The 17,673-nt window shown below is 39.5% G+C and overlaps 1 protein-coding gene across 1 annotated transcript; it reads right to left on the reverse strand.

Moving 5' to 3' along the window:
• Positions 1-4,001: 4,001 nt before the first annotated feature.
• LOC139370064 (zinc finger protein 431-like) lies at positions 4,002-16,514 on the reverse strand. The gene is made up of 2 exons (XM_071109375.1): positions 15,610-16,514; positions 4,002-5,572 (listed from the first exon to the last, which is right to left on the reverse strand). Exons 1-2 carry the CDS (start codon positions 16,286-16,288, stop codon positions 4,146-4,148), a joined length of 2,106 nt encoding a protein of 701 aa, XP_070965476.1. The 5' UTR covers positions 16,289-16,514; the 3' UTR covers positions 4,002-4,145.
• Positions 16,515-17,673: the final 1,159 nt, after the last annotated feature.

The raw sequence follows: 17,673 nt of genomic DNA on the forward strand, positions 1-17,673 counted from the left end.
AGGATACATGATAGTGACAACACATGGAGTTGGGTTGGATATAGTCATGGTAGGATACATGATAGTGACAACACATGGAGTAGGGTTGGATATAGTCATGGTAGAATACATGATAGTGGCAACACATGGAGTTGGGTTGGATATAGTCATGGTAGGATACATGATAGTGACAACACATGGAGTTGGGTTGGATATAGTCATGGTAGGATACATGATAGTGACAACACATGGAGTAGGGTTGGATATAGTCATGGTAGGATACATGATAGTGACAACACATGGAGCTGGGTTGGATATAGTCATGGTAGGATACATGATAGTGGCAACACATGGAGCTGGGTTGGATATAGTCATGGTAGGATACATGATAGTGACAACACATGGAGCTGGGTTGGATATAGTCTGAGTATATTGAAGCATTGTGTCAACATAGTGGTTCTGAGAATATTGAAACATTGTGTCAACATAGTGGTTCTGACAATATTGAAACATTGTGTCAACATAGTGGTTCTGAGAATATGAAGCATTGTGTCATAATGGCTCTGAGAATATTGAAACATTGTGTCATAGTGGTTCTGAGAATATTGAAACATTGTATCAACATAGTGGTTCTGAGAATATTGAAACATTGTGTCAGTGGTTCTGAGAATATTGAAACATTGTATCAACATAGTGGTTCTGAGAATATGAAGCATTGTGTCATAATGGCTCTGAGAATATTGAAACATTGTGTCATAGTGGTTCTGAGAATATTGAAACATTGTATCAACATAGTGGTTCTGAGAATATTGAAACATTGTGTCAGTGGTTCTGAGAATATTGAAACATTGTGTCAACATAGTGGTTCTGAGAATATGAAGCATTGTGTCATAATGGCTCTGAGAATATTGAAACATTGTGTCATAGTGGTTCTGAGAATATTGAAACATTGTATCAACATAGTGGTTCTGAGAATATTGAAACATTGTGTCAGTGGTTCTGAGAATATTGAAACATTGTGTCATAGTGGTTCTGAGAATATTGAAACATTGTATCAACATAGTGGTTCTGAGAATATTGAAACATTGTGTCATAGTGGTTCTGAGAATATTGAAACATTGTATCAACATAGTGGCTCTGATAATATTGAAACATTGTGTCATAGTGGTTCTGAGAATATTGAAACATTGTGTCATAGTGGTTCTGAGAATATTGAAACATTGTATCAACATAGTGGCTCTGATAATATTGAAACATTGTGTCATTGTGGCTCTGAGAATATTGAAACATTATGTCATAGTGGTTCTGAGAATATTGAAACATTATGTCATAGTGGTTCTGAGAATATTGAAACATTATGTCATAGTGGTTCTGAGAATATTGAAACATTATGTCATAGTGGTTCTGAGAATATTGAAACATTGTGTCAACATAGTGGCTCTGAGAATATTGAAACATTGTATCAACATAGTGGCTCTGATAATATTGAAACATTGTGTCATAGTGGTTCTGAGAATATTGAAACATTGTATCAACATAGTGGCTCTGATAATATTGAAGCATTGTATCATAGTGGTTCTGATAATATTGAAGCATTGTATCAACATAGTGGTTCTGAGAATATTGAAACATTGTATCAACATAGTGGTTCTGAGAATATTGAAACATTGTATCAACATAGTGGTTCTGAGAATATTGATATTGCAACATAGTAACCAGCGAGGAGGCAGCCGCTCAAACCCTGGTCTCCTTGTCTCTGTCTGATTATTGTGTTGCCTATGCAGCAGTTGCACTATCTAGGTGCTCATTTGTGATGACCCTCCCACTCTGTCTACCAAATTCTTTCTCTTTGTTTATCCTTTAATAGGATGTCGGTGGGCGGAGCTGGGAAGGTCATCAGCAAAATGGGACACACCTGGGCTCAGGTGTTTCCCGGGGATAAATACACCTTTTGAGGAGACTCTCTCCACACAGACACACTGTTTTTTTTGTAGCAATTTGGGGCTTCTTTTGTGTTCATTTGTTTTGGTCAACATCCCTCATTATCACCAAGGAGGTGACCAAGAACTGACGGTCACTCTGACAGAGCTCCAGAGTTCCTCTGTGGAGATGGGAGAACCTTCCAAGAAGGACAACCATCTCTGCAGCACTCCACCAATCAGGCATTTTTGTAGTAGAGTGGCCAGACAGAAGCCACTCCTCAGTAAAAAGGTACATGACAGCCCACTTGGAGTTTTCCAAAAGGGTCCTTACTCTCATCTCCTGGTTGGATATCATGCTGTCTTCCATCCATCTATCTTTAATGATGGTTATAAACGCCTGGAGAGATTTCACCAAGCTGTCAAGAGTTGCTGACTAAGACATTTATTATGTCATGTTTATAACCATGTGATGGATGCTGTTATAACACGTTATCCGCATATCTTAGTGATGGAGCGGCAGGGTAGCCTAGTGGTTAGAGCGTTGGACTAGTAACCGAAAGGTTGCAAGATCGAATCCCTGAACCGACAAGGTAAAAATCTGTCGTTCTGCCCCTGAACAGGCATTTAACCCACTGTTCCCGGGTAGGCCGTCATTGAAAATAAACATTTGTTCTTAACTGACTTGCCTAGTTAAATTAAGGTAACATTTAAAATGTAATAATAATAACACCTAAAGGACTCTCACCATGAGAAACAAAATTCTCTGCTCTGATGAAACCAAGCTTGAACTCTTTTGGCCTGAATACCAAAAGTCATGTCTGGAGGAAACCTGGCACCATCCCTACGGTGTTTTTCAGCGACATGGACTGTGAGACTAGTCAGGATCGAGGCAAAGACGAACAGAGCAAATTACAGAGATATCCTTAATGAAAACCTGCTCCAGGACCTCAGACTGGGCCAAAGTTTCACCTTCCAGGACAATGACCCTAACCACACAGCCAAGAGAACACAGGAGTGGTTTCGGGATAAGTCTCTGAATGTCCTTGAGTGGCCCAGCCAGAGCCCGGACTTGAACCCGATCAAACATCTCTGGAGAGCCCTGAAAATAGCTGTGCAGCGACGCTCCCCATCCACACTGACGGAGCTTGAGAGGATCTGCAGAGAAGAATGGGAGAAACTCCCCAAATACAGGTGTGCCAAGCTTGTAGCGTCATACCCAAGAAGATTCGAGGCTGTAATCGCTGCCAAAGATGCTTCAACACAGTACTGAGTAAAGGGTCTGAATACCCAATACACAATATCAGTCAAACAGACACACTTACTCATTCTGAATATTTCAGTTGTTTGTTTTTAATACATTTGAAAAAACATTTTACAAAACCAGTTTTTTGCGTTTGTCATTTTGAGGTATTGTTTGCAGATTGAGGGGGGGGGGGGGAAACAATTTCATACATTTTCGAATAAGGCTGTGATGTAACAAAATGTGGGAAAAAAGTCAAGGGGTCTGAATACTTTCCAAATGCTCTGTATATAAGGAACGTAACAATACATCATGTAGATGTATATAATGAACAGACTAGGTCTATACTGCTCCTACATGGTGTAACAATACATAGATATAGGTGTATAAAATTAACATCCACACAGTTAAAAAAAAATATCAGTTTACTTTTATTCAGTTAAATGTTGAAATAATCAAATCATTTTTACAAATCAGCACCTGTGTTTTATCTGATGGAAGAGTACTGATGGACATTGAGGTGTTTTATCATGTCAACAACTTATCAATGTTATCAGAACGTCATCTAATTATCACACAGCTTAATAATAACTACTACACAAATGAACTCAATGAAAAACACAGCGACTAAATTCCAGAGGTTAAGATCAGAATCAAGAAAAACACATGAATGATTAATTACATTTTTTTTATTTTTTAAATAACAATATCCAAATCATATAATGAAACTTAAGGGTTTATATTTATCAAAAACAATTCATAATGAAAATCAAATACATGCAAAATCTATTCTAATTTTAGATGTGAACATGTTTTGAGAGAAAAAATTAACTAAGAACAAAAGTAAGCCTATTTTTTTTCTTACAATTCTATTTATAAATAAACCAAACCACAAAAAGTTTGTCAAAACTATAAGTCAGAACACAGCCTCTATTCGCTTATGTGATTTTCATGTCCTCTGACTGGGAAAATGTCTTTCCACACTGAGAACACTGGAAAGGATTCTATCCTGTGTGTGTTCCTTCATGCCTTTTCAGATTCACTAACTGGGTAAAACTCTTTCCACATTGGGAGCATTGGAAAGGCTTCTCTCCCGTGTGTGTCATCTCATGCTTTTTCAGTGTCCCTAAAAAGGTAAAACTCTTTCCGCACAAGGAGCAGTGGAAAGGCTTCTCTCCTGTGTGTATTCTCTCGTGCATTTTCAAGTTCCCTAACCAGGCAAAACTTTTTCCACACTGAGAGCATTGGAAAGGCTTATCTCCTGTGTGTGTCCGCTCATGTGATTTCAGGTCCCCTAGCTGGATAAATCTCTTTCCACAGTCTGAACAGTGGTATGGCTTCTCCCCTGTGTGTGTTCTCAAATGCATATTCAGATTCCCTAACCGGGTAAAACTCTTTCCACACTGAGAGCATTGGAAAGGCCTCTCTACAGTGTGTGTTCTCTCGTGTGATTTCAAGTCCCCTGATGAGAAAAATTTACTTTCACATTGGGAGCATTGATATGGCTTCTCTCCAGTGTGTGTTCTTTCATGCACTTTTAGATGCCCTGAGTGTCCAAAACCTTTTCCACACTGGGAGCAGTGATAAGGCTTATTTCCTGTGTGTGTCATCTCATGCATTTTCAGGTTCCCTAAATGGGTAAAACGTTTTCCACAGAAGGAGCAGTGGAAAGGCTTCTCTCCCGTGTGCGTCATCTCATGCGTTTTCAAGTTCCCTAAACGGGTAAAACTTTTTCCACAATGAGAGCATTGGAATGGTTGTTCGCCTGTGTGTATTCTCTTGTGTTTTTTCAGATGTGATGACTGCATAAATCTCTTTCCACATTGAGAGCACTGGAAAGGCCTATCTACTAAATGTGTTCTCTCATGTTTTCTCAGGTCCCCTGGTGAGAAAAAACCCTTTTGACACTGGGAGCATTGATACGGTTTCTCTCCAGTGTGTGTTCTTTCATGCACTTTTAAATGCCCTGAGTATCTAAAACCCTTTCCACACTGAGAGCATTGATACGGCTTCTCTCCTGTGTGTATTCTTTCATGCTCTTTCAGATGCGATGACTGGATGAATCTCTTTCCACACTGAGCGCATTGGAAAGGCCTCTCTAAAGACTGTGTGTGTGTTCTCTCATGTGACTTCAGGTCCCCTGGTGAGAAACATTTCTTTTCACACTGGGAGCATTGATATGGCTTCTCTCCAGTGTGTCTTCTTTCATGCACCTTTAGATGCCCTGACTGTCCAAAACCCTTTCCACACTGGGAGCAGTGATAAGGCTTCTCCCCTGTATGTGTTTTCATATGTTCTTTCAGGTGCCCTAACCGGATAAATCTCTTCCCACACTGGGAGCAGTGGTGTGCTCTTGCTGGTTTGGATGTCTCTGGGTCAGGTTCTTCTGAAGGACTCGTCCCGCTTTCAGAATGAGAGTCTGTTCTCTCTCCTGTCAAAGACAGAGTATTTGGTTAAACAGAGAGACCTGAATGAAACCTCCACATGGTAAAACTGTCTACCTATGAGGTTTAATCTAGACTAGATCCCTCAATAAAAGAGCAATGGATAAATAGACTAGTCAGTATAGGTCAGTATAGGATACATGTATTAGACCTGATGGATAAATAGACTAGTCAGTATAGGACACATGTAATAGACTAGTCAGTATAGGATACATGTATTAGACTAGTCAGTATAGGACACATGTAATAGACTAGTCAGTATAGGATACATGTAACAGACTAGTCAGTATAGGATACATGTATTAGACCTAATAGATAAATAGACTAGTCAGTATAGGATACATGTAATAGACTAGTCAGTATAGGACACATGTAATAGACTAGTCAGTATAGGATACATGTATTAGACTAGTCAGTATAGGGCACATGTATTAGACCTAATGGATAAATGGACTAGTCAGTATAGGATACATGTATTAGACCTAATGGATAAATAGACTAGTCAGTATAGGATACATCTATTAGACCTGATGGATAAATAGACTAGTCAGTATAGGATACATGTAATAGACTAGTCAGTATAGGACACATGTATTAGACCTAATGGATAAATAGACTAGTCAGTATAGGATACATGTATTAGACCTAATAGATAAATAGACTAGTCAGTATAGGATACATGTAATAGACTAGTCAGTATAGGATACATGTAATAGACTAGTCAGTATAGGACACATGTATTAGACCTAATAGATAAATAGACTAGTCAGTATAGGATACATGTAATAGACTAGTCAGTATAGGACACATGTATTAGACCTAATGGATAAATAGACTAGTCAGTATAGGATACATGTATTAGACCTAATAGATAAATAGACTAGTCAGTATAGGATACATGTATTAGACCTAATGGATAAATAGACTAGTCAGTATAGGATACATGTAATAGACTAGTCAGTATAGGATACATGTAATAGACTAGTCAGTATAGGATACATGTATTAGACCTAATGGATAAATAGACTAGTCAGTATAGGATACATGTAATAGACTAGTCAGTATAGGACACATGTAATAGACTAGTCAGTATAGGATACATGTATTAGACTAGTCAGTATAGGACACATGTAACAGACTAGTCAGTATAGGACACATGTAACAGACTAGTCAGTATAGGATACATGTATTAGACCTAATAGATAACTAGACTAGTCAGTATAGGACACATGTAATAGACTAGTCAGTATAGGATACATGTATTAGACTAGTCAGTATAGGATACATGTATTAGACCTAATGGATAAATAGACTAGTCAGTATAGGATACATGTAATAGACTAGTCAGTATAGGACACATGTATTAGACCTAATAGATAAATAGACTAGTCAGTATAGGATACATGTAATAGACTAGTCAGTATAGGATACATGTAATAGACTAGTCAGTATAGGACACATGTATTAGACCTAATAGATAAATAGACTAGTCAGTATAGGATACATGTAATAGACTAGTCAGTATAGGATACATGTATTAGACCTAATGGATAAATAGACTAGTCAGTATAGGATACATGTATTAGACCTAATGGATAAATAGACTAGTCAGTATAGGACACATGTAATAGACTAGTCAGTATAGGATACATGTATTAGACTAGTCAGTATAGGACACATGTAACAGACTAGTCAGTATAGGACACATGTAACAGACTAGTCAGTATAGGATACATGTATTAGACCTAATAGATAACTAGACTAGTCAGTATAGGACACATGTAATAGACTAGTCAGTATAGGATACATGTAATAGACTAGTCAGTATAGGATACATGTAATAGACTAGTCAGTATAGGATACATGTATTAGACTAGTCAGTATAGGATACATGTAATAGACCTAATGGATAAATAGACTAGTCAGTATAGGATACATGTATTAGACCTAATGGATAAATAGACTAGTCAGTATAGGATACATGTAATAGACTAGTCAGTATAGGATACATGTAATAGACTAGTCAGTATAGGATACATGTAATAGACTAGTCAGTATAGGATACATGTAATAGACTAGTCAGTATAGGATACATGTATTAGACCTAATGGATAAATAGACTAGTCAGTATAGGATACATGTAATAGACTAGTCAGTATAGGATACATGTAATAGACTAGTCAGTATAGGATACATGTAATAGACTAGTCAGTATAGAATACATGTATTAGACCTAATGGATAAATAGACTAGTCAGTATAGGATACATGTATTAGACTAGTCAGTATAGGATACATGTAATAGAATAGTCAGTATAGGATACATGTATTAGACCTAATAGATAAATAGACTAGTCAGTATAGGATACATGTAATAGACTAGTCAGTATAGAATACATGTAATAGACTAGTCAGTATAGGATACATGTATTAGACCTAATGGATAAATAGACTAGTCAGTATAGGATACATGTAATAGACTAGTCAGTATAGGACACATGTAATAGACTAGTCAGTATAGGATACATGTATTAGACCTAATGGATAAATAGACCAGTCAGTATAGGATACATGTAATAGACTAGTCAGTATAGGACACATGTATTAGACCTAATAGATAAATAGACTAGTCAGTATAGGACACATGTAATAGACTAGTCAGTATAGGATACATGTATTAGACCTAATGGATAAATAGACAGTCAGTATAGGACACATGTAATAGACTAGTCAGTATAGGATACATGTAATAGACTAGTCAGTATAGGATACATGTAATAGACTAGTCAGTATAGGATACATGTAATAGACTAGTCAGTATAGGATACATGTAATAGACTAGTCAGTATAGGATACATGTAATAGACTAGTCAGTATAGGATACATGTAATAGACTAGTCAGTATAGGATACATGTATTAGACCTAATGGATAAATAGACTAGTCAGTATAGGATACATGTAATAGACTAGTCAGTATAGGATACATGTAATAGACTAGTCAGTATAGGATACATGTAATAGACCTAATGGATAAATAGACTAGTCAGTATAGGATACATGTAATAGAATAGTCAGTATAGGATACATGTAATAGACTAGTCAGTATAGGATACATGTATTAGACCTAATGCATAAATAGACTAGTCAGTATAGGATACATGTATTAGACTAGTCAGTATAGGATACATGTAATAGACTAGTCAGTATAGAATACATGTATTAGACTAGTCAGTATAGAATACATGTATTAGACTAGTCAGTATAGAATACATGGATTAGACCTAATGGATAAATAGACTAGTCAGTATAGGATACATGTAATAGACTAGTCAGTATAGGATACATGTATTAGACTAGTCAGTATAGAATACATGTATTAGACCTAATGGATAAATAGACTAGTCAGTATAGGATACATGTATTAGACTAGTCAGTATAGGATACATGTAATAGACTAGTCAGTATAGGATACATGTAATAGACTAGTCAGTATAGAATACATGTATTAGACTAGTCAGTATAGAATACATGTATTAGACCTAATGGATAAATAGACTAGTCAGTATAGAATACATGTATTAGACCTGATGGATAAATAGACTAGTCAGTATAGGACACATGTATTAGACCTAATGGATAAATAGACTAGTCAGTATAGGACACATGTATTAGACCTAATGGATAAATAGACTAGTCAGTATAGGACACATGTATTAGACCTAATGGATAAATAGACTAGTCAGTATAGGATACATGTAATAGACTAGTCAGTATAGGATACATGTAATAGACTAGTCAGTATAGGATACATGTATTAGACCTAATGGATAAATAGACTAGTCAGTATAGGATACATGTATTAGACCTAATGGATAAATAGACTAGTCAGTATAGGACACATGTATTAGACCTAATGGATAAATAGACTAGTCAGTATAGGACACATGTAATAGACTAGTCAGTATAGGATACATGTAATAGACTAGTCAGTATAGGACACATGTAATAGACTAGATCAGGTCTACTAGATCTCAAGGGGCAATCTGCAGTTCAAACAACATCCTGCCACAGTTTTGGTATAAAGCTGAGGGATGGGGGTTAGAGAAACATAACCAATCAAATTCATTGACAGCGCTATGGATGCAAAATTATAGTTGTAACCATGTTGAGCGAATAAGTCTTTGTTTACAATTAGGCCTACATTGTTTACAAATAATGGAGGAAAAACAAGCTCAGGGTAAAAGTGTAACTATTAATCACACTTCTGACTTTGGATGCAAATAAATAAATACAAATTATTAACATTTTCTGCTATTTCCCTGTTTCAACCAGTTAATGTGGTGGTTGTATCCGTACCAGTTTTTAATTCTATTTCCTGTTTCAACCAGTTAATGTGGTGGTTGTATCCGTACCAGTTTTTAATTATATTTCCTGTTTCAGCCAGTTAATGTGGTGGTTGTATCCGTACCAGTTTTTAAATCTATTTCCTGTTTCAACCAGTTAATGTGGTGGTTGTATCCGTACCAGTTTTTAAATCTATTTCCTGTTTCAACCAGTTAATGTGGTGGTTGTATCCGTACCAGTTTTTAAATCTATTTCCTGTTTTAACCAGTTAATGTGGTGGTTGTATCCATACCAGTTTTAAATTCTATTTCCTGTTTCAACCAGTTAATGTGGTGGTGTATGCGTACCAGTTTTAAATTCTATTTCCTGTTTCAACCAGTTAATGTGGTGGTTGTATCCGTATTTATCCTTGTGTTTAGCTCCTCCTACATGGGGTGGTGGTTCTGGTCGAGTTCTTAGTAGTTCTGCTGGGCATGTTGTCTGAAACTTTTGAGAAATAGCCGTCAAGACTCATTGTAGGGTAATTTATTTCGGGTTAGGGTTTTCTACCACTTTTTCAAGCGAAAAAGAAAGCAAATTAACGAATGCTCTCTGAAACACAGTGTTTTCTTTACGGAGCCATTTTGTCCTCCCCGTCCCTTTTGCAGGGAACTTTGACACCTTTTGGAAGCAGACGATGCTCTATAAGGAGGGTGGGATCCACCCTAATCATTTGGATGCCTGGATCCTGTCCAAAATAAAGTGGTGATCCTAACTCACCTAAGACAGGGAATTTTTTACTAGGACTAAATGTTAAAAGTTTAAAAGTATTTGACCAAGGTGTATGTAAAGTTCTGACTTCAACTGTATGTCATATTGAGGTGTTTAGCTATATGTTAAACCTGATCAATCAACGCTAGACAGACACAGAGGGGGGGGGGGGGGGGGGGGCGGATGAAAGTGAGAGAGGTGGGAAGAGAGTGGAAGACAGAGAGATGGGAGGGGATGAAAGTGAGAGAGGTGGGGAGAAGAGAGATGGGGGGATGAAAGTGAGAGAGGTGGGAAGAGAGTGGAAGACAGAGAGATGGGAGGGGATGAAAGTGAGAGAGGTGGGGAAGAGAGAGATGGGGGGGATGAAAGTGAGAGAGGTGGGAAGAGAGTGGAAGACAGAGAGAGAAAGACAGCAGTGCAAATATACTTAGACTTGAGTATTTCAACAACTCTTCTCTTCCAACTTGTTAGGCAATCATATATCTACCTACTGGGGAAAGGATGGCCAGCCACACAGGAGGGTGGTTTTTACTACGGAGGAGAAGGAGGCCGTTCATATATCTACCTACTGGGGAAAGGATGGCCAGCCACACAGGAGGGTGGTTTTTACTACGGAGGAGAAGGAGGCCGTGCATATATCTACCTACCGGGGAAAGGATGGCCAGCCACACAGGAGGGTGTTTTTTTACTACGGAGGAGAAGGAGGCCGTGCTGACTGAGATGCATGCTGGTAATTTCGGAGTGAAGCGCATGAATGCCAAAATCAACTTTACGCTTCCTTCTGACGGGGAATTACCAAGGAGGTGGACAGCCGAGGCAAGTGGATGAACCTTTTTGTTTATCAATCACATTCTATTATATCTGGAATCATTATGAATTCAATGAATGTCATATCAGAGAGCACACAATGTTTCAATTTCACACTTTTTTTTTTTTTTACAAATTTGTTTATTCCTGGTACATAATCAGACATATTTCAATATCTTACATTATCAATAGATATCCCTTTCCTATCCCCTCTTCCAGGTTTGGTGAATGGACCAACCAGGCCCTGAAGACTGCCATGGGCAAGTCCCTTGATTGGTACCAGGAAGGGTGGGAGAACAACCTGAAGGGTAATTCTCTTTGAACACAACAGCAGTTTCCAGGCCGAGTACGACTGAGGTAAACAATGCAGTTGTACATACACTTATTACATATACTGTAGTCTTTCAAATGTGTGATTGACTTAGTGTTGTTGTTTGTCTATTGTTGTTTTTGTATAACGTCCTTTCAGATCACTGAAACCCCACCGGTGGACGTTGTGGAACCAGATCAGAACACCTTCGAGTCCTTCAGGCACGGACTGAGAAGGACGAGGGTTTTTTTCACCAGGCACAGACTGAGAAGGACGAGGAGGTTTATCACCAGACACGGACTGAGAAGGACAAGGTTTTTTTTCACCAGGCACAGACTGAGAAGGACGAGGAGGTTTATCACCAGACACGGACTGAGAAGGACGAGGAGGTTTATCACCAGACACGGACTGAGAAGGACGAGGAGGTTTACCACCAGACACGGACTGAGAAGGACGAGGAGGTTTATCACCAGGCACGGACTGAGAAGGACGAGGAGGTTTATCACCAGGCGCGGACTGAGAAGGACGAGGAGGTTTATCACCAGACACGGACTGAGAAGGACGAGGAGGTTTACCACCAGACACGGACTGAGAAGGACGAGGAGATTTATCACCAGGCACGGACTGAGAAGGACGAGGAGGTTTATCACCAGGCACGGACTGAGAAGGACGAGGAGGTTTATCACCAGGCGCGGACTGAGAAGGACGAGGAGGTTTATCACCAGACACGGACTGAGAAGGACGAGGAGGTTTATCACCAGACACGGACTGAGAAGGACGAGGAGGTTTATCACCAGACACGGACTGAGAAGAACGAGGAGGTTTATCACCAGACACGGACTGAGAAGGACGAGGAGGTTTATCACCAGACACGGACTGAGAAGAACGAGGAGGTTTATCACCAGACACGGACTGAGAAGGACGAGGAGGTTTATCACCAGACACGGACTGAGAAGAACGAGGAGGTTTATCACCAGACACGGACTGAGAAGGACGAGGAGGTTTATCACCAGACACGGACTGAGAAGAACGAGGAGGTTTATCACCAGACACGGACTGAGAAGGACGAGGAGGTTTATCACCAGACACGGACTGAGAAGGACGAGGAGGTTTATCACCAGACACGGACTGAGAAGAACGAGGAGGTTTATCACCAGACACGGACTGAGAAGGACGAGGAGGTTTATCACCAGACACGGACTGAGAAGAACGAGGAGGTTTATCACCAGACACGGACTGAGAAGGACGAGGAGGTTTATCACCAGACACGGACTGAGAAGAACGAGGAGGTTTATCACCAGACACGGACTGAGAAGGACGAGGAGGTTTATCACCAGACACGGACTGAGAAGAACGAGGAGGTTTATCACCAGACACGGACTGAGGAGGACGAGGAGGTTTATCAGGTAAGGTAAGGTAAGTAACTTTAATGTGTCAAGCAGATGACACGTTCTCTTTGCCTTTTACGAAACGTAGCAACGTTTAAGACATGGACTTCATGTTAAAATGTTAACAACGTGCCAAAAAAATAGTTTGAATTAATGTTTTCATTTTTTTAGCTAAACTAAACAGCAAAATTGTAGCGGAAATCAGCCTTGTTAGCATAGCAATGATGAAAAGAACGTAATTTAGGCTGCAAAATTATAATCATTAGGTCATCACACCGTTGATATAGCAACGGACGCTAATAGTTAATCGAATCCCATTGTGATGTAGAGGGGGACGCTATTTGGCCTGGGGACATTATTTGGCACGACAGGCCCTTAGGTTTATTACTGCTGATGGTTCTAGAACTCACCATTGGGCCCTTAGGTTTATTACTGCTGATGGTTCTAGAACTCACCATTGGGCCCTTAGGTTTATTACTGCTGATAGTTCTAGAACTCACCATTGGGCCCTTAGTTTTATTACTGCTGATGGTTCTAGAACTTACCATTGGGCCCTTAGGTTTATTACTGCTGATGGTTCTAGAACTCACCATTGGGCCCTTAGGTTTATTACTGCTGATGGTTCTAGAACTCACCATTGTGTTTCGTATCAAAAAGTGGGTTGGGCCTCTTTGTATGCAAAGAGAGCATTTTCTTGTGTTTATTTACAAAGCACTCATGTAGAAACTTCCTATGTATCTATCATCATGAATTACATTTAGACTAACAAAATGACCAAACCTGGTCTCAGGCTTGGATAACCCTGGGGGCTCCTTCGGTCTCAACAGAGTTGGGTAAAAAGATGATTTTAGTTTTTTTTGCACCCTTCATATGGAACAACTTCACAGAGCTCTCTGATATGAGATGTTCAGTTCCACAGAGGGCCGGTGTGGTGGTTCTGTTCCACAGAGGGCCGGTGTGGTGGTTCTGTTCCACAGAGGGCCTGTGTGGTGGTTCTTATCCACAGAGGGCCGGTGTGGTGGTTCTGTTCCACAGAGGGCCAGTGTGGTGGTTCTGTTCCACAGAGGGCCAGTGTGGCGGTTCTGTTCCACAGAGGCCCCGTGTGGTGGTTCTTATCCACAGAGGGCTGGTGTGGTGGTTCTGTTCCACAGAGGGCCAGTGTGGTGGTTCTTATCCACAGAGGGCCGGTGTGGTGGTTCTTATCCACAGAGGGCTGGTGTGGTGGTTCTGTTCCACAGAGGGCCGGTGTGGTGGTTCTTATCCACAGAGGCCCCGTGTGGTGGTTCTTATCCACAGAGGGCCGGTGTGGTGGTTCTTATCCACAGAGGGCTGGTGTGGTGGTTCTGTTCCACAGAGGGCCAGTGTGGTGGTTCTTATCCACAGAGGGCCGGTGTGGTGGTTCTTATCCACAGAGGGCTGGTGTGGTGGTTCTGTTCCACAGAGGGCCAGTGCGGTAGTAGATTTTTGTTCTAACCAATCAGTAACAACGAATCAAGTCTTGATTGAAGTCTATGATTGGTTTATAAGTTGAATCGGGTGTGTACTGGTTGTTCTCTGCGGATGTGATTGGACACCCCCCTTGTGATGAGTGCTACTTCCATGACGAATAGTAATAAATTATTTCAGTAACTTCAGGGGGCGGTGATTATCATTCAAGATCACATAACAAAATGTCTGTTTTTAACAATTGGAATACATTTTTTATTGATTATATTTTAAAATGTATTATTTAATGGGTTTGGCTATTAAACCCAGTCTGGTCATTTCACATATTTTATTTATAAAACTAAACACGAACGATTCATCTTTAATTTTAGCTCCACTTTCTTTTCAGGAGCATTAGGACTGTATACGTTAGAAATATCTACATTTAGATTTGTGTGGGCTTAATGTACAACTTAACCTATAGTATTGGTTCTGATGGGAACTGTGACAGTTGAACAAAAGCTCGTGGGGCATTTATAAATGAGGCTATATTTAAACAATAAGGCCCTGGGGGGGTGTGGCCAATATTCCACGGATGTGGGCTGTTCTTAAGCACGACGCAACGCGGAGTGCCTGGATACAGCCCTTAGCCGTGGAATATTGGCCATATACCACAAACACCCGAGTTGCCTTATTGTTATTATAAACTGGTTACCAACGTCATTAGAGCAGTAAAATGTATGTTTTGTCATACCCGTGGTATACCACGGCTTTCAGCCAATCAGCATTCAGGGCTCCAACCTCCCAGTTTATATTCTCCAAGAAAAATGGCTAGGCCAATATATCACTAGTTTAAACGTTTTAAAAACCACAAGGACCAATCACAGAATCCTTCAGTAAAGAACAACATTCATGTGTAGAACGTCAATAGAACGCCCCTTAAAAACCACAGTTCAACAACTGCAGAGTTCGTGCCCCCTGTTTTTAAGACAATACTCACTGGTGTTAATCAGATCTTCTGTCTCCTCCTCCTCCTCCTCCCCTCCTCCTTCTTCTTCCTCCTCATCATCCTCTTTCACTCCCAAAACGTCTTCCTTCTCCTCTTTTAATGAGATAGCATCCTCTTCCTCTTTCACTCCAAAATGTTCTCTCTCTTCTTTCAGTATAACATCCTCCTCCTCTTTTTTCAATGTGATATCTTCCTCTTCCTCCCTTTTCATTATCAAAGCTTCTACCTCCTCCTCTTCCACTGTGACAGCCTCCTCTTCCTCCTTTTTAATTCTGAAAGCTTCTACATCCTCCTCTTCCACTGTGACAGCCTCTATCCCCTCTTCCTCTTTCACTCCATATTGTTCTTTCTCTTCTTTCACTGTAACATCCTCCTCCTCTTTTTTCAATGTGATATCTTCCTCTTCCTCCTTTTTCATTCTGAAAGCTTCTACTTCCTCATCTTCCACTATGACAGCCTCTATCCCCTCTTCTGGCCCAAAATGTTCTTTCTCTTCTTTCACTGTAATATCCTCCTCTTCCTCCTTTTTAATTCTGAAAACGTCTTCATCTCCTTTCACTGTAACACCCTCATCTTCTTCTTTCACGACAATGTTCAGCCCCAGAGCTTCGGTCTCCGTGCAACAAACCTCCTCTTCTTTAGCAGAGGGGGAATAATTTAATGAGCTCATGGTCGGAGATATTAGCTAGCTATTTAGCATTAGCGACTATCCTAGTGCTAGGCTCAGTATCAATCTTAACAGGTTTGCAAATGTATTGAGCAAATTAGGTCAAACTTAACCAGTAGATACGTAAAGAGACGCGTGTTTAAAACACTAAGATTAGTTAATGTTCACAAAAATGGCCTATGACCGTCAATGTTTCGGTTTATTGTTGGCTATCAAGCTACTGAGGTGGTTGAAAGAATAGCTTTGTTGACCGCTGCGAAGCAAGAAGACCTAAGTACGTCCGGGTCACAGGTTTTTGGAATCCTTTAGGATAAGAGTCCCATCCTGTTTACTTTGAAAATGAATAATTATGGCGAAAATTATGGAAAATGTGCACAATTATGGATATATTTTGTACTATCTGTCATTAAAAGACTAATCAGTGTTGAGTTCGAGACCAACTCAAGACCGAGACTGGGAGGGGGGCGAGTGGTCCGAGACCGAGTCGAGACCAGAAAAATGTGAGTCCAATTCAGGACCATGATTGTAATTTTGTCAAATCGCTACCATAATAAAGAGTTCAAAATGTTCCGTGTTTCTGTGTACATATTTCAGAACAACATTAATTATTTAGACGTTCAGAATGTTGAGAAGAAAAAAAAGCATTCTGAAGGCAAATAGAGCCGCTCTACAAATTATTACTAACTGAAACACAGTGGCGAACAATGAGGGCCTTTTCCGCTTTCAGAGAAACGCTAAGGATTTATAAAATACAATTAAAAATAATTATTATATGATCATTTTCAATGATGTTCTGATTCTTCAGTTTTTTGTTAAAAAGGAAAGCGTTAACACTGAAGAGAAAAAATAACCAATCAGGATTTTCTTTGGTGGTCACTGGGGAGATAAATCTAGCTAGCTAAGTCAGCCATTGGCTAGGCCTTATTCAACATAATAACATGGTCTATATTACCCTATCAGGACAGCTTATTCAACAGAATAACATGGTCTATATTACCCTATCAGGACAGCTTATTCAACAGAATAACATGGTCTATATTACCCTATCAGGACAGCTTATTCAACAGAATAACATGGTCTATATTACCCTATCAGGACAGCTTATTCAACAGAATAACATGGTCTATATTACCCTATCAGGACAGCTTATTCAACAGAATAACATGTTCTATATTACCCTATCAGGACAGCTTATTTAACAGAATAACATGGTCTATATTACCCTATCAGGACAGCTTATTCAACAGAATAACATGTTCTATATTACCCTATCAGGACAGCTTATTCAACAGAATAACATGTTCTATATTACCCTATCAGGACAGCTTATTCAACAGAATAACATGGTCTATATTACCCTATCAGGACAGCTTATTCAACAGAATAGC

Source organism: Oncorhynchus clarkii, chromosome 17 (assembly GCF_045791955.1).
Source record: "Oncorhynchus clarkii lewisi isolate Uvic-CL-2024 chromosome 17, UVic_Ocla_1.0, whole genome shotgun sequence".
NCBI classification, from domain to species: domain Eukaryota; kingdom Metazoa; phylum Chordata; class Actinopteri; order Salmoniformes; family Salmonidae; genus Oncorhynchus; species Oncorhynchus clarkii.

Excerpts from the sequence above, each read along its gene's own strand:
- LOC139370064 (XM_071109375.1), bottom strand. The coding sequence starts at position 16,288 with ATGAGCTCATTAAATTATTCCCCCTCTGCTAAAGAAGAGGAGGTTTGT. Across the intron at positions 5,573-15,609 it reads AGAAGATCTGATTAACACCA|GAGAGAGAACAGACTCTCAT; the intron begins GTGAGTATTGTC and ends TGTCTTTGACAG.